This window comes from Parasteatoda tepidariorum, chromosome 4 (genome assembly GCF_043381705.1).
Source record: "Parasteatoda tepidariorum isolate YZ-2023 chromosome 4, CAS_Ptep_4.0, whole genome shotgun sequence".
Classification (NCBI taxonomy): domain Eukaryota; kingdom Metazoa; phylum Arthropoda; class Arachnida; order Araneae; family Theridiidae; genus Parasteatoda; species Parasteatoda tepidariorum.
Window position 1 is genome coordinate 50,190,848 of NC_092207.1, and position 24,540 is coordinate 50,215,387.

Here is a 24,540-nt window from a genome sequence, read left to right on the forward strand (position 1 = left end):
TATTCTCATCTTGCAGCAAATTGGCTTAAAAAAATTTTCTGATTTCCCACAACTGATAGCAAAATAGTCGTTTTAGTCACCTTTTTCGTTGCCAATGGCAGCCCAACTTTAAAGAAAAGTACAGTGGAGCATCGTTTACACGATGATCACTTATACGACGTTTACATTTATACGACGTTTTAGTGTGGTCCCAAATCATTCCTATTCATTTTAATGTAAAAGTATATCGTTTATATGACGCACAGAATCGGTTATACATCGGTTTTTAGATTTTGTTCACGCTTATTCAATTTTTTCTTTTTTCTTGTGTATTTTAAAAAAGGGCGGAATTTGCCAACATGAATGATACAGAAAAGGGTGCCAACAAGAATGCTTGGATGACGACCGTAATTTTTATTAGAAGACTGAAGAAACTAGACAATGTTATGAAGAGTTAAAAACGAAAATTTTTTCTATTCATCGACCAATGTCCAGTGCACCCATCGATACTAATTATTTTTGAAAATGTAAAAGCTCTCTTTTTTCTTGCAAATTGCACAAGTGCGCTTCAGCCATTAGATTTGGACGTGATTAGAAATCTAAAATTGCATCATAGAAAGCAGTAAGTTCAACTCGCTATTCAAAGCATTGTAGAGACTAACAGCTAGAAAATATAATTAAAGGCAACATACAATCAAATTGCTCACTGCAATTTTTCTTCTTTGGTTATTTGTTTGTTTTTCTTTGTCTAATTTAGAAATTTATGCAAATCAACACGTTAAACATTGAAATTAACTGAAAACAGAGTTAGTTTCACTTTCAGAAGTAAAAATCGTTTATACGACGTTTTTCGGTGGTCCCTTCGGCGTTGTATAAACGATGCTCCACTGTATTTAAAGAATAAAAAAATGCATAATAATTTTATAATCTTTTTAGGATAAAAACAAAAGAGAAGCTATAACTATCTGACTATTATTGGAATTAATGCCAGTAAATGCAAATTCTTAATTCTAGCTTAGTTTAAAATTAAGTTCAACCCTTAATGGTCTAGAAGTATTTTAAGATTACTTTCAAACTGGTATAATTATAATAATTAATTGAAATGATTAATAATAATTAAATTGAAAATATGACAAGAATAAGTGTGATAAAAAGTGCAATTTAACTTAATTATTAATTGAACTCAATAAGTATAAGTGTCACATGCCGCTAATATGCAGCATTGGTCTGTTAAGGGTTAACATATAAAAATGCATTACAGGTAACACTTTAGCAAGTGAAAACAGATTTTATGTTTATTAACAAAATTATTTAACATTTTAACAACTCATGTACTCCGCTTCTATGCTTTGTTTGATCAATTTCTCACCATTACAATACCAGCATTTTTGCATACTTATTACGATTATTCTTTTATAAAGAGCTAACTACAATTTATAATCAATTATAACTTAACTTAAAACGATTAATGATAATACAATAGAGAACCAATTATCCGGGATGCTCGGGACCATCGCTATCCCGGATGTCTGAATTTCTCGGTTTTCTGGATCAACCAAAAAGTGTCGTTAATCGATGTTTTATCAAACCCGAATTACAAGGAAAAAGTGTAATGCATAAAGTAAGAGAAAAAAGAAAGGTACTCCTAACTTTAAAAAGAAAAAAAAATGGTAGAAAAATAACATTTAAAAGAATAAAAAAATTTGCAAGTTTAGACAAGGAAAACAAGATTAGAAAATACAAAATTCTCGTATTTATTTTTTAAAAATAATTACAATTCCTAAATTAACTAATATAAACAAAACCAATGGTTCAATAACGCAATACATTTCATACCTAATTATACGGGGGAAACGATAAAATAAAAGGAAAACTTATTAGTAATCTAAATAAAAACACTTGAAAATTATCGAAACGATAGTTAAAAAAGGCACTAGCATAAATATTGAAACCCGGAACAAGGCAAGATCAACGGAATTTAAAAAAAAAAAAAACCTAATGATAAAATTTATGAATAAAAAGAATTAATATATTGAGTGCGAAATTTATCATGAAAAGAAAAAAAAATCCAACGTAGCGGAATCAGAAAAACAAAACTGCAATCTGCTTCATAAAATAATCCTATGTTTAAATCAATAAACTATTCTCCTTTTATTTATTTTTTTTTTTGTTGATAAAAACATGATATTTAGTTACAGCAGATGTGATTCCACATCAATAAAAACTTGCAAATGATACCGCACTATAATTTATTCAGAAGAAAAAGATTTTATTTTTATTAATCGATGTCAAATAGATAAATATATTTTTCTCTTTCATCTTCTGTTCACTGATATGCATGCAATGCATTTCCCCCACCCCCCTCGTAAATTAAACAGAAAACGAAATCAGCATGCCACACCCTTCAGCTTGATTGACGGCCTAAAGGAGAAAATAAAACATTCCTCTCTTCCCTGCCTTCAAGGTCACAGAGGAAATGACGTTTCTCTGGGTAAACGGGGGAAAAAAATTCTCCCCTTTCTTACATTTTCGTCTACTCAACTTCAAGGATGAGTTCATTTCTGCTTTTTTTCATAATCGTTCTAGTTTAAAATGGCGGGAAAACCAATCAAAATTTTTCCCGGTTTTCTGGTTTCCCGGTTATCTGGAAACCGGATAAATGGTTCTCTACTGTATTAACTTAAAATGATCCAAGCAATATGCAGTAAAGTGGTCATAATATTTGGTTTGGCACATATGGCTGGCTATATGTTACAATTGAACTCATTTTCACTAACTCGTGGTTGAACAAAATTATGGGTTTAACATAAAACTGTGTTATTAGGAGAATAAATTTTTGGTTGAATTGGATGATAAGAAAATATGCTGTAGACAGTTTTAATTAACTTGTAATATTGAAAATATATTGAGTGACTTAAGCAGAATTCCAAAGAACAGATTCGAAATATCAAAAATTATGAAGCTGACAATTAACACAGACACTAAGTGTGTATTTAAGTAATTTTCTAAAATATAAATATTAGAAAGAAAAAATAAAAAAGTGAAGAAAAATAGATATCTTTACAAGAGATTAGTAATGAAACTAAGAGCTAACTATATTGAAGTAATATATGCAGTGTGTAATAACTTCAATTTAAGTACAGAATGGCAAAATAAATTTATGCCACAGAATAAATATAGAATTAAGAACCACACAGTCAGAATATTTACCATTTGAAGTTCTTTTAAAATTAAAGGTTCTCCATCTTCGTCTAAATTTTCATAGGTATGATTATCAATAACTCGTAATTGCTGTTCAAACAACGAAGATACTGCTTTATGAACAAGAACATATTGTTCCTAAAATGTATATAAAAAAATTAATAGCTACAATGATAATTATTTGTATTTTTCAGCTGTCTCAAGTTAGAATATCTTACGTAATAAAAGTTGCCAACTTTAAAATATTTTTAAATGACTATTGCCCTTATTCTGATAACTTTATTTATTTTTATTAGTAATTGCTAGTTATTGTAGTAAAATACCTTTACCTTTAGCATAAATTAAATGTTCTTTTTTGGACAGAATAGGTACTTAAAAATAAAATAAAGTTATTGTGAGAGCCAGTAATATGTTTTCAAAGAATGTCACTGGAGGCAACTAATAAATACAATGATTTAATAAAATAGTTTCAAAAAAACTAGATATTGATATAAAAAAATAGCTAATAAAAACTTCAACACAATTACTAAAATTTCAAATTACCTTTGTTTGTACCATAGCAATCCTTTGCCTTCTCATATCAGCAATAACATTGAAAAGATTGAAACTTTTGGACAATTTCTAGATTTAAGAAAACAAAAAAATTCATCTTAATAGGCTAGAAGAAAAGGATGGCAAAAAAAAAAGAAATAAAACAAGAGAAATCAAATTAATTAATTTTAGGAGGCCAGAACTTTCATAGCAAAAAGGATACAACAATGTTTGCTTAAAAAAAAGTTGAAACTAAGGAAAGATCACACTCTGTTTTCTGAAAAATCAGGTCTTAAGAATAGTGGTTTCTCAAGAATTAAATATAATTACATTTTGTATTAATAAGAAACCGTAAAAACATTTGTATATTCAATATATTTTTTAAAATATTTCATACTGTAGTGTAATAATCCTAAAAAATCCAGATAGCACCAGCAATAATTAAAAGCAGCACCACAAGCAGACAATGCAAATGATATTTTCAGCACAGGAGTCAGAGGTCTTCTGAGAGCAGATTTTAATTCTTTTCAGGCAGCGTTTTTTTTTTTTTTTTTTTTTTTTTNTTTTTTTTTTTTTTTTTTTTTGGTGAGAAGTTTTATAGTCCTGTTACAGGAAAACATAAGACTTAGAGGTTATTAAGACAGCCAAAGTACCCTTTACAGAAAAAAAAATGAAGTATTGAATTTCATCAACCAAAGATTGTTGTTGTTACCTTAGTATGGAATGATCTGTATGGAATATCATCTGACAGGTGAAAGGAATTTAATTGATGTGAAGTTTTCCTGATAATGCAAATAAATGTTTTTCTTATTAATAAGCACCCCTTGACTTTCTATGATGACATCACTTCCGTCGCACCAACCCTGGCTATTACTACTAGCGTTAAACGTTTAACGCAACCTTGTTAGAAGTCGAATTAGAAGTTTCACTTTAAAAAAACTGACTCTTCAGTTAAAATACTTTTCATAGTAAGAATAGTATAACAGTACCCCTGATGTACCATTTTGCATACAAAAAATATTTTTAAGTTCAAACTTTATAAAGAGAAAAATATTTCAAAATTTACAAACTTAAAGCAAACACATTCTATACTCTATCGCATGGAGTGGGTTGAAATTCCTTACTCTTGAAAGGAAAAATAGCGGCATACATCGATAAAAATATCAAATCCTGTATATGAACAACCATTTTTTGGTCTGCACCTTTCCTTGTAACAGCGTACAGGAAAGAAACAAAAGAAATTTACCCAAAAGAAATTCCAGAATGCTAAATAGAAATACATGTCCCTTTTTTCAAAAACTAACTTTAATTGCTTTAAAAAAAAATGCACAATGAAAGTTTTGTTTGCATTATTTCAGAATGAAACAAAATAAATAAATGGAACATTTACTTACTCCCATTCTCATCAAACCCCATACAAAGTCGATAGCACAAATAGTTCCGGTTCTTCCACAACCAGCACTAAAATTAGAAGAGTTAAAATATTAAAAGATCAATTATCTTTTACTTTGAATTTTTTTATTAAATAAAAACTTCATATTATTATTAACTTTCTACAAAATTAAGTTAATAAAAAATAACAGATAAGAAAAAGGCGCCCATAAGAATGCGAAATAAATGAATCACCTGCAGTGAATTAATACAGGAACAGCTTCAAATGCTTGGCAATCACGTATGAGACGTACCAACTCTAAAATGGGTTGCACGGAAGTAGGTACCCCATGGTCAGGCCAGGTGGTATAATGGAACTGACATATTACCCTTTCTTCAGTTTCCCAACAGGCTTTAAGAGTACGAACTAAGAAGTCTGGACACACTTGGCGCCATTTTACCTGTTAAAAATTATGTTAGCATTTTAAAAAGAATCAAGAGACATTTCAGAGAATTATATATAGAAGGACCTCAATTATTCAAAGTAATTTGGATTGAATCTACTTCAGGTAGGCAAAATATTTAAATTGTAAAGGTATTACTGATTTTTCTAAAATAATAAGCAATAAATTCAATAGTTTTAGTAATAATAGTGTTATTTAGCATTTAAATTTCATTTTAATATGATTCTTTTATGTGACTAGTTTTATTATACTCATTTGCTCCTTTTTAGAATTTTTACAAAGCAGTATCTTATTCTGAATTATTAGTTGATTTATTCGATCTATATTCACAGATGTTTATGGTTATTTGAAAAGATTTTAACAAAAATGTAGTAAATTGATTATGAAAGCAGGAATTTTTTAAAAATTAAGCTTTTTCACAAGCACTTAAAAGTACAAATTTTAACTAATATACATTTTATACATAAGTTTCTTTTCTTATACATAAGCCTTCATTTGTTGCAGTGGGTGAAGGAACCTTTTTTGTTTCTAACTTTAAAACAAAGATTATACATTTAAATTAACACTAAGAAAATTTTTCCTGAAGACTGTACTGGTTGTAAGGCAGCAATGTATATTCCTCGCAAAACTCATAAGACTTCCTCCAGATTTCATTTGCTTTATGATATTATATTTTTTCAGATAGGAAAACACACTTTTTTTTTATAGAGGTTGAAGACACAGTCAAACTAGAACTAGACTACACTAGTTATAATCAAAAGACAGATCAAACAAAACAAAAAAAATTACAATTGCATTTCGCAAAACCAAAGCAACCAATTTCATTAACTAACAAAACATTCCCTTCATACCTACACAAAATAGTTTGTGGATTACATATTATTGAAATTGAGAAAAGAAAGAAGAAAAAAAATACCTCTTTGGAATCTATTCTACTTAACAGGAGTGTTCAGATGAAAGAGGTTTGGATAACTGAGGTTTTACTATATATATTTTAAATATAAGTTAATTTAATTGTTATAGAACCTTAAAAACTTAAAGAATTAAGTAAAAATAAACTGAATCTATAATTTGATTACACAGGGAAATATTTTTTATCTTATTAAATCTTAGTAGCAATAAATGTAGAAATGTGAAACTCCAACAGAAATCTGATAAGCAATTTCTAAAATATCAATTAAATTTCAAGGGATTATTCGATATTTTAATGGCATTCAGATAAAGAAGATTCTAAGGCATTATAAAAATAAAGAATTGAAAACTTGAGGGACTTTTTCAGACAAAAGTGGGATTTTATTTCCTCCATGTTGACCTGTGCAGAATAATATGAGCCCATTTCTTTATTTATTAAATAACTAATAACATTAAAATTTTTTTGTTTCATTGAAATTTGTTTTGTTTAATTTAATTACCAAATTTTAAGATAGTCAATATTTTTATAACTTAAATACGTATTACTTTAAAATATAAAATTTGATAACTAGGTTCAATATAACATTTGATTAAATAAAACTAAATAAATATTGATTAGTTAATGAAAAATATCAGAAATTGAATTCATATAATTCACTGGTTAATATGAAAGCAGATTCTTTTTACTGATTGATTGAGGGCACTTTAAGACTTATGATTTTTATATATTAAGAAATTTTATTTGTAGTACTTGTTTTTTTAATTCCAAAAATCATTTTTGTAATTTATTCTAAAATGAATGGACATCAAATAAGTAAATAATCATAATAAAAAATACAGCAAATTTCTAAATACAGTATCATTAGTGGGGAAAAAAGTAGAGTGAAAAGATAGTTTTAAATATAAAATATGCCGCATTTTACTTTAAAAAAAAAGGAAAACAAATTTAAATAGTAGACATTCACTTGCAAATAATATCGATTAGCACTGAAATCTAACTTTAAAGAGAACAGAATTATCAGTACTTACAAATTCAACATTAATGTTTCCATATTGCTTTTTTTCATCATCAGTAGGCCAATAGCATTCACATTTATACTAAAAAAATTCATTTTTAATAATTATAAACATTAAAAATTTGCAAATTTCTTATGATAAAAATCATTTTTAAAAATACAGATTCTGGTAATAGTCTATATAAAGAGGATGTTTAAATACATCAAGCTATTTAAAAACTAGTATTAAAAAAATGAAAAACAAATTTTGAGTAACCCTTAAAAAGACTTCTTGTTAAGTAAGATCAAATAGTTTCTTTAAAATGAACCCAGTTAAGAATTCCATGAGAATCATCTTTTAATACTATTAAAACAGAAACAAAATCGTCTTTTTTAAGATATCAGCAAAATTCAAAAAATTTCATTATTTATAGCAAGTAGTATATGCTAACATACCCAAGTTAATCCTTGGAAACTAGGACAAAACATAAAAATGCTTGAACATTCAAATAATTTTAATAGTCTTAATGCGTTCACTTATTATATTTTTATTGAAAAAAGTTTGCAACTTTGATTTGTTTTCACAATGGTCATTTAAGTGAAACTATGTATAGTATGCATAAAACAAAAAGCTACACCCAGAGTAACTTTTGATTTGATGATTGATACAACATCTATGGTCTTAAAGGAATATCTTAAGTATTCTGAATTAAATTATGAGTTCATTGACATAAATGTTGATTACACATAAATTATTGACAAATAAAATTTTCAAAAAACTGGATTAAAAAAATGAACATATCATAACTGGAAAAATATCAATGTAGCATGAAACTGACAAGACACATTCTAAACAACAATCATATTGCAAATTCAATTTATACATAAATCTAACATAATTAACTTTTACTATTTTTACCTTGCCAGATTCTTGCTCATTACAAGCCATAACAATGACTTGAACTTCACATTCCCAAATCATTCGCCAGAAGTCAACAACTGTATTAGGTAACGGTCCTTGTGAAGCAATATAAGCCAGTGAACCACTAGCTCCCTAAATAAATACAGAACAAAGGCAAACAATTGATGCAAATTAATAAATTTTATCCAATATAAACAAGGTATGTTGCTTGATTATACATTACAAGTAATGGTGTTGTACAATGTAATGAAAAAAAAAAAAAAGATCTATAATTGCTTTGTTTATCAAATCCATTTGTGGGACAATAAGTTGAAAACTGAATAGTAACAATCCTCCTCATAAGAAAAGTCACAGAGTAAAAGCATAAATAACACAACAACTCTGTATTTTATTAAAACTATGACATATGCTTCACAAAAAAATAATTAAAAAAACTTTACTCAACTTGCACCTTTGACTTTACTTATGAGACTTTATTTACTTTCCTTAATAGATAATTTTGAACAAAAATCTATTAAAAATTTGTTAATGAAATCAAAATTTTCTGCTAGCATGCTTAAAAGTCCAACAAATAATATAAAAATTTAAAAAATAATAATAAAATAAAAAGAAAACATTAAAAAATGTAATAAATTCGACAAAAAATTTATGATTGAGAAAATCAATGCCTATATATAAACTGTTTTATAATTTATAGAAACAGAAACAAAATTTCTGTAACAATAAGATCAAAAAAATATATATTAAATAAATCGCAAACAAATGTTTACATTATTTTAAACAATATTTCTAAATTTGAAAGTAGAATGCATAAAATTAAAGAAATAATTTGATGCAATATAACTGTATTTTTACACTTTAAAACTCTTGACACAACATCTTTCATATCAGTACAATTTGAATTTGTAATCATGAAATAAAAATTTTTTTTATCAGTAAACAACTATTTGACATATATATAAAATATAATACTATAAGAAAAAATAAAATAGTAGAAAGAATAATTATTACCTTAATGTAATTAGCATTAATGTAATCAGATCCTGGAACTCCTGGATATTCTGATAAAATAACTCTTGTATAATCATCTATAAATACATTAAATATCATAATAAAAAAACATACCTCATACATGTCTAAAAAAGAAATAAAAAGGTCATGGTAAAGCTTACAAGGTAAAATATCCTTATATCTATTTTTTCTTCGGTTAACATCCTTAAGGCCTTCTGATGTAGCATAGTTTTTGTCATGTTTTAATTCTTCAGTCAATCCCTTTAATTTCTAAAATATAACAAAACATAAATTTATTCATTGACTCATAAATGTTACTTTGACCAAACATTTGTATTTAATTTGGGGCATATTTAAGCATGCAAATCCTTTTTCAGAGCAAAAAAAAAATTTGTAATTTGTTAATAAATACTATGAATAATGGTTTCTAGAATAAAAAATGATAGGACAATACAGTTCCATTATCTCAGGTAAAAAAAAAAATTAATATAACTGAGGGGATATTTACATATCCTGATCTGCCACGCCAACTACAATCGCTAAATTGAATTTTAACAGGAATTTTTTTAAAAAATGTAGTGGCTTGCCCGGGCTGGCTACAAGTCATACCCTTCACGTTGGTCCCTTACAGTGATGTTTTTTAATTTCACGCGCGACACTGCCAGGAAGTTGCCAAGACTGACGATTATTCTGTCACAGATTACGATATGGAAATCTTCCCCTAATGATTAACATTATGTGAAGCTAAATAAAAAATAGACTTGGTATATTTGGGACAACCTTTGGTAAGCTAGATGCTTTGTCAAATAAATAAAACTTTATTTTAACCTTTCAAGGAAATCATACATAAAATTATCATGCCAAGTTGGAAAGGAAAGTACTGTAACAATGAAACATACTTATACCTTCAGCCTAGCTTATTTTAACTCTTAAGAATACTCAAATGAAGGAAAAAATACCCAGACGAACATGTCACATATTTTCTATTTTGTGCACTACTAACATAACTCTTTTTGAAAAAAAGAGACTTCTTACATAAAAAGTATATATACAAGATAAGATTCTAAGTTAATTCATCTAAATCAGAATAGTTAATAATTTCATTTGATAATGCAAACTATAACACATAAATGTACAATATAGCGATTTATTACTGGTAAGAAACATGAATTTATTAAGGAAAACCAGTGAAGTACCTGGAAATCAACTTCATATAAATCTTTTCCTAATTTTTTCTGAGCATCTAAAGTATCAGCATAATTTAAAAAGTTTTTTAAAATAGTTTTTAATGTCATTTTAAAGACATCGTATTTCTTGAAACTATCAGTTACATAGCAATACTTTGGTAGATTTATTTATAAACAATACGATATCAAATATTTTCTGGAATACGTCCATTTACACGTAGAGAATTGTTGCCATTAATTTGACACACATTTATACAAAATTCTTTCTGAGTGATTCTGTACGATGTTATTCCCATTCCTCTTTGCATTGAATCAAAAAATAATTGAAATATACATGGATTACTGAATTCTTAAAAGGGAAAAATAATAATAATAAAGCGATTTCATCACTTTGACGCTATCATTACGAATAAAACTACTAATTTCATAAAAAATTAAATTTTTCGTACTAAAACTGTACGAAATAGCATTTATCTTTTTTTTTTTTTACAGCCTTTCATACTTTAGTTCAAAAGCAAAATTTTTTAATTTCTTGAATAGATTATACTTAAATAAGTTAGTTTTTTTTAATTAATATTAGATAGCGCATGCGCATTTAATTTTTTTGTTTTTCTCTTTTTTTTAGCATCATTAGCATTATCAAAAATGTAATGTCATTTATCTGCAGCCATAACTGTAGTTTCTCTTTCTTTTTAACGGCAAAATGGCGGAAGGTACGTCAAATATTCCTAAATTAGAGGCTCAAAAAAATGAAATATCTCAGATTTTAAGAAAACTTTTAGTCAGACAAGATAATTGGTAAGACTTTAAGTATGTTTTTGTGTCTGTGACATGCTCACTGATGATCATTCGAATTTTCATAATATGCTGAAATTTAATACATTTTATGAATTAAATTTTTTTAAAATCATTTACACTAATAAAACTATACATATTTTTGTTGGTGCTTTTATTTATATTTATGAGGGATTCCATTATAACCCTAACAGCTTTCGGAAAGTAATGACACTCTGTCACTCATTCGATAAACAAGTGTTGTAAGCTTTTCTAACAACAACATTGGTTATTGTAGCTGATTTCTTTTACAGATTTCTGAATCCTTCTAAGGTATCAAAAGTACATTGGGGTACTGCATAATTAATTATATTTTATTAATGTATACGAAGATAAAGAGATCCTCCTCCGCCATAATTTTAATAATCAAATTAGGCAATTATGAAATCTTGTTTTTCTGTTTGAATTTAATTGAAATATTCGTTTAAGTTATTTATGGCGTTATAAATATACTTAATATTTGTCAATTCTTATGAAGCCTGATTCAAATTAGATTTTGTCTCTTATCAATAATATTTTTTTGGGGTTGGAGTCTTGTGTACTACCTTGATTATCTTGATTCATCCATTTTCGCATATTGATAAAGTATATTAATATGTATTTTTGTACTTAATGTATATTAGAATAAAATGTACATGAAGTTCAACTATGTTCTCAAGTTTAAAACAATTTTGTAGTTAATGTTTACAAATATATATCTTTAATTCTTATTTATAACCTATTCCCACCTAGAAAACACTTATAATTCACTTGCTCAAAGTGACAAAAGAAAAGCAGCCTGTTCCTTCATTGTTTGTTAATTTCCCATTATTGCAATGAATTTTTTTCTATTATTTGCTCTCTTACAAAATCGTGTAAATAAAATTAGCTGGAAATTTAATTTACCCTGTTGAAAGCAGAAAGTCTGGATATTTGAAGGAAAATTGCCAATGTCTTTGAAAAATTACTGTACCATTTATGAAATCAGTAACTCACTTTGTTTTTCACATTATTTACTTTTTTTTTGGTTCTCAATTTATTTCTGGAATAATGTTATTGTAATATAAATAGTGTCTATGTCAGAAATTTTATTTTATTATGAATTTTTGGTGTGTTAACAATGTTGTACCACTATGTCTTGTTGTAAAAAAATTTTTGCTCAATATCTATGCCTTGTGGCAGAATTTTTTCGTGCTATCTGCTACGAAACTGTCTAGCACTAATATCTTTCTACAAGATACTTTTAATAATAACAAACCAGGGGTCTGTTTAGAAGAAATTTGGGTCCGTCCTATACTATAATAATTTTTTATTATAGGTGATATTCTCGCATTATGTTGGGGTAAGGCACAGTTTATTTCCTTAGCATTTTGTAAATAATCATCACAATAAAAAAATAATACAACAAAATCAGGCGAATTAAACTCTTCAAAAAGGGGTTACTCAAATGTATAATAAATAATTGAAATATCATATAAAAAATATCGGATTTATTACTATTGAGAAATCATGCCAAAAATTAGATAGAATCATTGCTTTAAAAAATATATACTCAAATGCACAATTTGAATTTAACATATTGTTTGAAATATATCGAGATATTTAAAAGCCACATGAAAATCAATAACTGCCCAAAATACGATTGAAACATTACATTGATTTATGATGCTATCGGCGTAAATTAAGCATGCCAAAAAGTCATTATCTAAATGTTCGGTTCAAATATTACTTTTGCAGAAAAGAAAACTAAATTTTTTTACTTTTCAAAACAAAAATTTTTCTCCACGAACTCTATAACGTTATGCGACAATGTTGCCATGTTGCTGCGATTCTGCCACGGTGCATGTAAAAAGCTATTGGTTTTAAACTGCCTTGCCATTAATTGTACTGTAGTATTAAGATTTAACATAATAAAATTATTTTTTCTGTTTAAAATAAGTTTCTTAATCAAATTTGTAGTTTAATTTGATTTTGAAAATAATAAATATTTTTTACTTGATTGTTAAAAATTGTTTTTTTTTCTTCCTTCTAAAATTCTATAGAGTCATTTGTTAATTTTTTTTTATCCTAAGACTTTTCAAATTTTAGATTTAGAGAAATATTGTGCGATTTACGTCCGACATCAACAATTTAATCCATTTAATTAGAACTTATCAGTTTTTGTAAAACAAATTGTTTATTGATAGGTTATGATATGCTAAATATTTTGATTTAAAATTTTGATGACTTTAAATTTAACCTATATTTTATGAGGGAGTTTTTTTTCCAGAAATTTCTGTTTATTTTTTACATTTGACACCATGGAATTGATCAATTGGTATTTTTTCTTTCCTTTTTATTCAAAAATTTAATACATTTTAAGTTTCAACAGTTTGTAACAATCTCCAACTGCAAATGTACACATTAGAAAAATTAGCACTATTTTATTGCATGCATACCTGGCTCCCATTTCTAAATTAAATAAAATAGTATGGAAAAAAATCTTTTAAAATTTCCAGAAGATTTTCTATTGATCCCATACTTGTTTAGTTTTCGTCTTATTCTGTTTATTGTTCTTATTCTCTTTTATTGTATTTTTTTCATTGTTTAATGTTTTTTGTTTCTTCGAAAATGTTTAGATTTTTTAACTTTATTATTTTGAGTTTGAAAAAAGTTTGTTTAACCTCACCTTTACTGCCAACACAAAAAAATTATCGTTACTCACTATTGTTTGCCATTTTTTTTTTTAATATTATGAGTATAATAAATAATTTAAAGTGTGTTCCTTATCTATAGAATATTAAAGTTAAATCCATTTTCCTGTGACTAATGTGTTCAATAAATAATGTAGCAGGTTGAATTTTAAAATTGAACTCAAATTCAAACTTTTAGTTTGTAAGTGCTCAGATTGCCCTTTTTTTAAAACACCTGATTGTTTTTTTTGTTTTTTTAAAATAAAAACTTAAGCTTTAGTTCAGCAGTTGCTCCCACCTTGTTTAATATTATTTTCAGTTGTTATTTTCATTTTGAAATAATTTTCTAAAATGAAACTATTTTTGGTCTAATGCTAAAATTGCTATCAATAGAATTTTTATTAGACCTGTTATATTGCAAAGTAGTGAATGTTTGCCGTTAACAAAATTGAATGAAAACTGACTTAAAAATTTTTTGCGGAGAGTACTTTGAAAAATATGCCAATTTAGAGAAAATGATAGATGCAAAATCTTGTTTAATTATGAAATCTGTCAAAATTACCTTAAATCCAATCTTAAAGTATTACTGGCCTAGACCTAGATATATTTTAAGATGTGATAACTCAATCTCCTTTAAAAAGGCTTCCTTTGAAAGTGTAGAGGATGGACGTAGAAATTATCTGGATGAAAAGACGCAACATGTATGTTTAGGATGCATAGTTACAGATATGAAGACAATAAAAATTAATCGTCTTTGGACGGTGGGATCTGATTTGATCCATTGAAAGAAATTTGTAAAAAAAAAACAGCCTTTTCCTGCTGAAAGCTGTCGTGCAATTATAGAAGTTTAAAATTACTATAAAACTATACTTAATCTTGTTCAAATCTTTAACTTTGCTGTTCTAATGTCTTGTGAACATTTTCAACATTTTATTTATACTTATTTAATTATTGATTTAACACAGCATTTTAATATAAATGCACTATTCAACAGGTGTTTGATTGACAATAAATGGTTCAAGCAATGGAAAAAGTATGTTGGATATGATAACTGGGAAACCTCAAGTGTTGGAGATAAAGCTACACATCCTGGTCCTATCGATAACTCCCCTCTTTTACGTGGTATGTTGACTAATACTATTTTTTTAGTGTGTATTTTTTTCAGTATAGTACTCAAACTAATATAATTATCTAATATTTTTGTTGAAAAATATGTCTATTAGGTAAGCAATTCTCAAAGAAAAACCTACAAATTCTTTTGTTCCAGACTGGTTGTGTTACTCATTCACTCCAAATTCTATTGTGGTTAAGTTCCAGAGTTAATATTTCCCTATCCAATTACAAGTTACTTTTTTGGAATTCTTAGCATCTTTAAATCTTTCGAGGAATAGAGTTTTAATTATACTATGGGCCTAAGCATCCTTAATTTTTATTCTTCAAAAACACATTTTTGAGTGATGATTAATTGTTATTGAAATACAATACTATGTATTGAATATGTAAGGGGCTGTTAAAGCCAAATTTACTGCCGTTTAGTGGTACCTTCACAAATTCAACTTTAGGAATACTTTTTCTTAAAATTTTATTTTTGTGTCTCTTAAGAAAAGATAAATCCATATTTTTGGTATGATTCTTCATTATAATTTTTAATTTTCACAAATTATGTCTAAATTTTTTTTAAAAAGGTACCTCTCAGAAAAACCTAGACAGACCCCTGATATGCAAAATCACAGGAAATGAGTATTTTACGTATGGAATGGGTTAAGCAAGTATGAACTGAAGTATCCCATTTTCTAGTGTGTTGTTAAATTAGAAAGTGAATTTGTTATACACTTTTTACAAAAGATGGTTATAGCTTATTATATCAATGTTAAATTCAGTAAATCTAGATATTTTAAGCATATTTTTTTATACGAAATTTTTGTACATACTAATAATTTTAAAGAACTGATTTGTTATCTCTGATTTGTTTGTTAGCTTTTTAAATCAATGTTTACTGATTTACGACTGCTTTTTGTTGATTTTTTTTATCGATAACCAATTAGAACACATTTTGATTGGTGTCAATTTTGCGACATCCCAGAGTATTGCAGCTCTATTAAATTGTAATTTTATCAGTATTACACATGTTTTTGGCAAAAAGAAAAATATGTTCATTTTACAAGTTAAAAATAGCACTGACTTGTTCTGAATCTTATCCCCTAGTATGCACAGTGTCAGTTTTGTTACTTGTATGCACACTGCTAATAGTATACTAAACAATATCTTTTAACCTTAAAAAATATTAGTGTTCAATATACCAAATGTAGCACTAACTTTAAAAGAAATATCAGTGTAGGATATACCAGGAAAATTTATTCCGAGCAGTAATACTTGACCTTAAAAAATACTGCAGATGTATTTATCAAATCATTTCCCCATGCAAAATTTCTATTGCCGCACTGCATAAAATCATATAATAGAATTAGAAAATCCTTCAAAATATAAATGCATAAAATCTCACCTGAAAGCTATAATTCCATTCATATATCTTCAAATTAACATATTCCTTCCTAATTCTGATAATGCACTTCGTATCATTGAAACCTTTTTTTTACTCGTAAATTACTCAAATCAACACAACGAAAATACCTATCTTCACATTAAGTTAAAATCAAAATGCAATAACACCCATTTAAACATTTCGCCCGTGCAAAGCAAATTAATGTTGCAAAAAACTCATTCCTAAAACAAATTCTTATAACTTAAATTTCACAGAAAATAATGCGTAACTAACTGAAACTCTAACAAATCAGTCATTACATCACCACAACTTTGATAACGTCATCATCCACTTTTATAATCACCACTTGCAACTTTCTGTTTACAATTTCTCTTACCTGCAATTGAAATTAAACCAGATCTTATCAAAAACAGATTTGTACTAATAACAAAGCTGTACTGATTTTAATTAGCATTAATTATCCAATTTTTTAAAAATAATTTGTTTTAATGTAATTGATAATTTTATTGCATAGTTTTGTTTTAACATATAATTTAAATGTTAATACTTATTTATAAGGAAATCTCATATAGTTTTTCTAACATATGTACACTGTTACAATGTTCTCAACTTCTTTCTAGATGATGGCAGTGGAGAAATTAAAGATCACCTTATTGATGAGTTGGATTACGTTTTAGTCCCTGAGGAAGCGTGGGAAAAGCTGGTAGAATGGTATGGAATAGTTGAAGGTCAACAACCGATTGTGCGTAAAGTTGTTGAATATGGAATGTTCGTCAAGCACTGCAAAGTATGCTGATATTTTTTAAAAAAATAATCATTTTGTTCTTGTGTGTGTATATATATATACAGTGAAAATTCTCGGGAGCGACCACTCTCTGTTTCATAGTAAAATAGTGGTTGATGGAGGTTGGTCATTCTTAGAGGTTACCTTCATTGACTTCAAAATTGTTATTGAAGGTACACGATTTTTTGCAAATGATTTTAATTTTAGTCAGTGTCATTTTCTTTGTGTGGAAATGCCAGTTGTGTTGGCATCATAACACCAAATCGTTAAAATGTAGCGTCAATAAAAATGATCCCTACCTATATAGTTATGTGTAAAAACTTACCAATTATGAATAATAGACCTATTTTAATATTTGATATTTTTTCCTGTTTCCTTATTTGACCTTTTTTGCATTTGGTGCAGAAGTTTGACCGATTGCTGGGAGAGGTTTGATGGTCTCTCATAAAGTTTTTCTTCAACACTAAGTCTATGTCTCTTATTTTTAGAATGATTTGCTATTAGGGGTTTAAAATTATTTTCTTTTTAAATTGTTACTCAATTAAGTTTTACCATCTTATTGATGCTTCTAATCCGCATAGTTAATTTCTTATTTGTTTTAATTATTGCTTTTCTTTTTTTCAAAAATGTTCTTATGATGATTGAATAAAAGCTGACTTTATTAAGTTCGATTATACACTCATTATTTATATATATTTATAATTTTATTATATTCACTTCATATTTGAAAAATTCATTTTTTTTTTTAATTTAAAAAAAAAATGGAAATTTAAGTAAACCTACAAGGGAATAAATTACTTCTTTTTGAGTGTGAACCATGTATTAACACAGCAATATATTTCCAATAAATTTTGAAACAATGAAAATAAATTAAAATGCTCTGTAAATTTTTAAATAACTGATTTCACTTTTTTTTTTAAAGGTTGAAGTATATTTGCTGGAGTTCAAGCTTTGTTCAAACAGTGATCTAGAACATATAATATCGAAGAAATTTAGTAAATCTGATACCATAGGTATTTATATTCATATGTTTAAATACATTTTGATAAGTAATACTGTCTTAATATCTTGGGCGCATAAGACCTTAAAATGGCATGGACATTGTCACAGACAATATTTCTTATTTGTTTGCCCGTCCTTCTCTCCTTTGTATTTTATTTTAGTTGACTTTTTAGCTCTAATATTCTAGTGAGTATTTTTGTTTCAGCATTGTATGTGCATTACTTTAAATATGGTTTAGCAGTGCAGCCATATTTGATCCTCTTCTTTACATTTCTTAATTTTTTCCTGATTTTCTGAAATATTTATATTTTTTCTGTGCTGATTGATATTATAGTTTTTCACTATCTAAATATTTGTAAAATGAGTACAAATAAATTATATTTTTATTTTATACCTCCCATTGTCATAAACCTGCTTTAAAGTACCAAACTACCTTTTTTAAGCAGATTTTGACTAAAATATCATTTTTCTATTTTTCATATAAAATAAAACTAAAAACTTTTTCTCTTTCAAAAAGTGAGTTTTGTCTCTCAAATTAAATTGAATGGTAGCTAGGATAATTTAGAAAGTCATTTATTTTGGTTATTACACTGATAATTGTGCCTTTTTGTCATTTTACCTGAAACAAATTTTTGGATTGTTTTCCTTAATTTTAATTGCGATATCTAAAAAATTTTTAATTTGAATAACTTGTATGAGTTTCCATGAATGTTTTCTCTAACTTAAGTCTTGGGACTAGTTGCTTTAATTATTTTATATTTTACAGCTAAAATTAAAATCACTGATTGCAATTTTTGGCCTGTTTATGCCAAATAAATTTTGATATTTGCTGTGAATTATCTAAATATTAATATTATGTCAAATGTGTAGTCTATTTTCTAAGTTGAGACTTTGTAAGTGTCACAAAGCAAGAATACCAAAAAAAATAAGTAAGTTCTTACTAAGTTATGGGATTTTTTTTTTTTTAAATCTTTTTTTGACCAGTTTTTCCCCTCATATCTTCTGGGGAAAAAAAATTTCCATCTTTTTTTGACATTTATATCATGTTTTAGTGTATATTACCCATATGACTCTAAATTAAAAATTTCAAAATTTTGTCTCCAAAGGTATTAGGGTACCTTGAAAAAATAAGGGAAGCATAGTTTGGTCACCTGTAAGATCTGTATCAATCAGAGTTTTATTTTTTGGGCCCATTTTTTGTGAGAAGAAATTTATTGTAGAAAATAGAAATTATGTTTGTTAAAATTTCTTAATTGAGGAAAAACCTATAGTTTTATAATAATATCTTTTATTCAGATCTTTTTGTTTAATCCATTGTTTTCTAATAATTTTTTTTTTGATGCTTTCATATAGTTTTTCAAATTCTGATATATTTAATACGTTATGTTATGACATGACAATATTTGGTCACTCTTCAGAAGAATTTAATTCATGACTGTTTCATCATGATTTTACATCTTTTAATGATAGTTTTGTTGTTTTTTTTACTCCTTTTTTTTAATGTATTCTAAAATTTTTAATATGATGTTCAAATTTCTATTTTGAGTTACCATTTTTTAATGCAATTTGGGAAAATTCCATCATAATTTCACACTGTTTGCTCATTTTTTTTTCTTTTCTTAGTTATTGATAATTTTCCAGCCTTTTTCACCTGGTATTATAATATGCCATTTAATTATGTTATATAGTGTTATTATATATGTGCCATTAATGACATGTAAAATATAGGCATAATCAGATAAATGTATATAGACTTAATATGGGCTGTAAAATAGTGAGAGACTAAAGGAATTCACTATAGGGCCTATCTGGATAAAATATTGATTCGTAACAACCTCTCTAGTCCAGGCCAAACTTACTACCGTTTAGCGGTACGTTCACAAATTCAACTTCAAAAAATACTTTTTTCTTAAATTTTATATTTGTATCCCGCAAGAAACGATAAATCCATATTTTTGTGTTTATTTTTTAATAAAATTTTTAATTTTTACGAATTATGTCTAGATTTTTTACAAAATAGGTACCTCTTAGAAAAACCTAGACAGAGCCCTGCTGATATTAGATCTTAGTTCAAAAAATTATATCAAATATGATTAGTATATAAATTTATATCTTGTTATCAAGTTTTTGCACATTGTTCAATTGTTTGTTCAAGTTTGCAATTTTCAGGGTTTCAATTTTTACTTTGTGTCAAAATCATCCCTGATCATTGTGAGAGTTGCTTGTGCAACATTTTTCATTGTATTTTATGTAATTGTTTTTCTAGGCTTTATTGAAAAAGAGATGCGAACATTATTTAACATCCCTGATGATAAAGAAACAAGGTTATGGAATCGATATAGTCACAATACTTACGAGCATCTTAGTAATAAAGACAGTACAGTTCAGGATGCTGGATTGTATAGTGGTCAGGTAATTAACAAAATTAAAATTACTGTCTTTAAAAAATTGATCTATTTCATTTTTATGTCTATTTCATATTTATTCATTTTTATCTATTCCATATTTATTATCACACACCTGAGTTTGGTTTATAGTAATTTTAAGTTCTCTGTCCTTTTCTATACTTTAGATTTCTAATTAGAGTATATTAGAAATCTAAGTTGGAACTTGTATACAAATATTATAAATTGTAATAAAATTTTCCAGATAAAAAAAAAAATCCATTTCTGAGTGACAAATCATTCATTTTTTAAACAACAAAAACTTATTTATAATTTGTTTCAAGATACTTGTTTCAATCAATAATTTAAGGAATAAAAGCAATGGTGTATGTTTTATACTATACATCAGTTTTTCAAATGAAACATTTAAATGACCAACTAAATCATCATAATCAACTAAAAGTGGTATATCAACTAAGCAATTAACTAAAGTGATAAAAAAAATTTTTTTAGCCACTTAGTTTCTGGGTACCATAAAAATTTATTAATCAGTGTTAATCCTTTTAGGTTCTAATAATTGAAGAACAAAATGATGATGGCACCTGGCCTCGGCAAGTAAAAAGGTAAGTGATTGTTTAGGTATAGAACGCACAGGTTGATTTACTTTTTAATGGCATTGCATTTAATTTTGGTTTGGTTTTTAACAGAGACGTAACTTTTTTATTTATTTTTTTATTATTATTATTATTTTTCTGCTGTTATATAAACTAAAAATTTTTTTAATCGTGAAAGTTAAATTCAAAATTTTTCTACAACTATTGTGACAACTAGAGCTGAGGGAACATTTATTTTTTCTAATCACATATGAAATTATTGCTACCACTAAAAATTAAAGCACCCATTTTGTTGTAATTGAATAGTCAAAGATCGAGCGAGTTGAAAAAGTTAATAATCTAATGCTGGATTGGAAGTTAGCAGATCGTAATAATATCTTATTAAACCATTAAAATTAAAAAAATTATTTGGCCATGTGTTGTAAACAATTGTAAAAATGCTTAAATCAAAGTTTTCACTTGAATCCAAGGCGCTATTTGAAATTTGTGGAGCGCAATAATGTAATATCAAAACATTCCAATTTTATCAATCATATGTTATTCTGTAGCAATAACCTTGTAATTAATGTAACAAACTTTAACACGTTATTTCATCCTATCGTTATATTACGAAAATGAGGTGGAAAATAAATTTAGATTGGGAGGGGAAAATGAGAACTGTAATTAGACTTCACTGAATATTTTTTTATTTACATATAATTATTCATTCTTAAATAACCTAATAATTTTAACACTATAAAAACTTAATTATTCTAAGAAAACTGCAAAAAATTTACAAAAAGGGTTTTCAGGTAAAAATGATATAAATACATAAATATTAAAATAAAAATTATATTAATAGTTGCAAATATTTTGACTCTTACTTAATTTCATTTTTAGTTTAATTAGCTAATTCCTAAGATTGTTGATTTGTATATTATTAATTTCAGTAAAATTTAAGAATATGTATATTGTTTGAATAGTTTTTTTCATATATTGTATTTTTATTGTTTTTATTTTGTATGTATTTCTTTTAATAAAAGGTAACTCTGGCAACTAATTCATTTCATCAGTTACAATTCTTTTTCGAAATAAATAATCTTTTCCCCTGTTGTTTAGTTAGTTTTTTTTTTGTTTTAAAAAAATAGCAAAACTAACTACTTATTTAAATAACTAATCTACTTACACCCAATTATTCTTTGTTACAATGTTCTTCTTCCAGTTCTTTTTTAAGTGTTTGATTTAACACTTAATTTTATACAATAAGGAAAAATTATTAAATTGACTAGATTAATGAGAAATAATGGTCTAATTTTTATTTAGCTTATTTGAAGAAGGCTATATTTCCGTTGCTTCATTTTTCTTAATAAGAGAAGTGCGGAAGGCAATTAAAACTGTGGAAAGATGTTTTGCAACTTTGTGTTTTGATTTTTTCCACTTTTTAATAAGGTACACAATTTATTTCCCTTCCTTGTGCTGTATTTGTACAATCGATTGGCTGTAAAATCTTTTTTGGATTTGAAATTTTTTCTATTCTAAAGATGTTAAGGGAAATAAGTTTATTTTTTGTAATTGGTGTTTTACACTTATTGTCTCTAAGATATTTACTTATTTGGCATGCTAGTATATCAACCATTACAGCATCTTTTAAAATCAGCTGATTTTTAACAATCAAAGGGTTTCTATCAATTAAAATAGTTTCTTTTCTTTTTTTTTTTTTTTACAAAATACTTTCAAACTGAAGTATAAATTTTAACTTGCTCAAAAATTACAACCAAGCAACTTCTTCAGTCAAATAATAAGTTCTGCTGTTGTCTTAAGAAAGAAGAAAAAATTTAATAAGTTCCTAATTATGAAGGATCATTGTATCTTTTTACAGGGTGGGTAGCGTTTATATAAAGTTCTTAAAAGTGCTTATTTTCATTTTTTAAAGGACCTTAAACGTGCTTTTTTTTACTGTTTAATTTTCCCTTTTTCAAAATGAGACTTTTTCTTTACCACATTGATTTTTGCCACAAATTATGCAAAAAGACATTGTTCTATTCAAGGTTTTCACAATTTATTTAACCCCATTTTATGTGCATAGCATATGGAAACTCCATTCATTTTACATGTTGGATGTAATACTTGTGGGTCTGCATGTACATATAATGCGCTGGATTCAGTGGGAAGGATTTTTGCCTCTCGTGCAACTCTGCTGCATTTTGCAAGAAATTCTCAATTTCAGTTATGCTGCAATGTTTCCATTTAAATTAGATTTTTGATTTAAGGCAAACAATACTTCATATCGAGCAAAAATAAAACCCAATATAAAAAAATTTCAGAGTAATGAATGAAAATCTTAAAAATTGCTGAATCTGATTGTATTTCGTCAACCGTGAGATGAGTTATTTGCTCTTTCTATTCATCAAAGGCTTTATATAAATTGCATTAGAATTGTGTAGTATTAGAAAGATTTGTTAGCAATTTTTCCCAGATTCTTACCAGTTTTTTGGTATTGAAAAGGAATCTTTTTGTGAAATGGAGAGAAACAGAAAAAATGAAACCAATAGTTATTATTTATTTTTGGAGATGAGAATAATTCTCACAAAATGTGAGACACACAGTTTGCAAAAAAATAATAAAAATAAATGAAATAATAAAAAATAAGTATTTTCAAAAAGTTATTTTTTGCATGGAATTGTCTTTGAAAGAACAATTTTATAATTCTATGCCAAAAAACTTTTGATTCACTTACAAATTTCTCGAGATATTACAAATATAGGCAAGAGGTCAATTTAACAATAGCGGGTCAAATTTTTGAAACGCTTTCCTGACTAAACTATTGGAACCATAGTTCTCCAATCGTGACCAAAATATAGGTCCACCCCCTATATTTTGGGGGGTCAGAAATCCTAATCCGTTGGAAAAAAAGGTATATATTTTCAGAAAAAGTACATTTTCGTGCTTGATTTCATAACTTAATATATTTGAGGTCACCCTCTCTAGCCATTGAAATTGAGTCCTAGAACGCGAAAATCTGATCATTAGACAGGACTTTGTCTACGTTTTTATGCGAGATACCTATTTTGTGAAAATTTAGACATAATTTGTGAAAATTAAAAATTATATTAAAAAAATCGACACAAAAGTATGGTAAAGTAAGAAGATATTTTCAAAAATTGTCACTACAAATAAAAATCATTTATGACTGGTAAATTTTTATACATTTTTCTC

General features: G+C 26.8%; 2 protein-coding genes across 3 annotated transcripts in view; one reads left to right on the forward strand and one right to left on the reverse strand.

The window, feature by feature from the left end:
• The window catches only part of LOC107448231 (uncharacterized), a 28,800-nt gene extending 17,883 nt beyond the window's left edge, over positions 1 to 10,917 (reverse strand). Inside the window, exons 1-9 of the mRNA XM_016063360.4 lie at positions 10,583 to 10,917; positions 9,548 to 9,656; positions 9,387 to 9,463; positions 8,373 to 8,507; positions 7,488 to 7,556; positions 5,338 to 5,543; positions 5,106 to 5,172; positions 3,724 to 3,801; positions 3,190 to 3,318 (exon numbers count right to left, since the gene is read on the reverse strand). Of these exons, the coding sequence (XP_015918846.2) occupies positions 3,190 to 3,318; positions 3,724 to 3,801; positions 5,106 to 5,172; positions 5,338 to 5,543; positions 7,488 to 7,556; positions 8,373 to 8,507; positions 9,387 to 9,463; positions 9,548 to 9,656; positions 10,583 to 10,681 (969 nt within the window). The 5' untranslated portion in view covers positions 10,682 to 10,917. The remainder of the gene's footprint in view (positions 1 to 3,189; positions 3,319 to 3,723; positions 3,802 to 5,105; positions 5,173 to 5,337; positions 5,544 to 7,487; positions 7,557 to 8,372; positions 8,508 to 9,386; positions 9,464 to 9,547; positions 9,657 to 10,582) is intronic.
• Positions 10,918 to 11,018: 101 nt separating this feature from the next.
• LOC107448230 (ubiquitin carboxyl-terminal hydrolase 4) overlaps positions 11,019 to 24,540 on the forward strand; it is a gene marked incomplete in the record, with an annotated part of 40,108 nt that continues 26,586 nt past the window's right edge. The window contains 7 exon segments of one of the 2 annotated variants that reach the window (XM_071179780.1): positions 11,019 to 11,371; positions 15,053 to 15,180; positions 17,182 to 17,348; positions 18,268 to 18,358; positions 20,614 to 20,759; positions 21,299 to 21,354; positions 22,648 to 22,773. In XM_071179780.1, the coding sequence (XP_071035881.1) occupies positions 11,277 to 11,371; positions 15,053 to 15,180; positions 17,182 to 17,348; positions 18,268 to 18,358; positions 20,614 to 20,759; positions 21,299 to 21,354; positions 22,648 to 22,773 (809 nt within the window). 2 annotated transcript variants of the gene reach the window in all.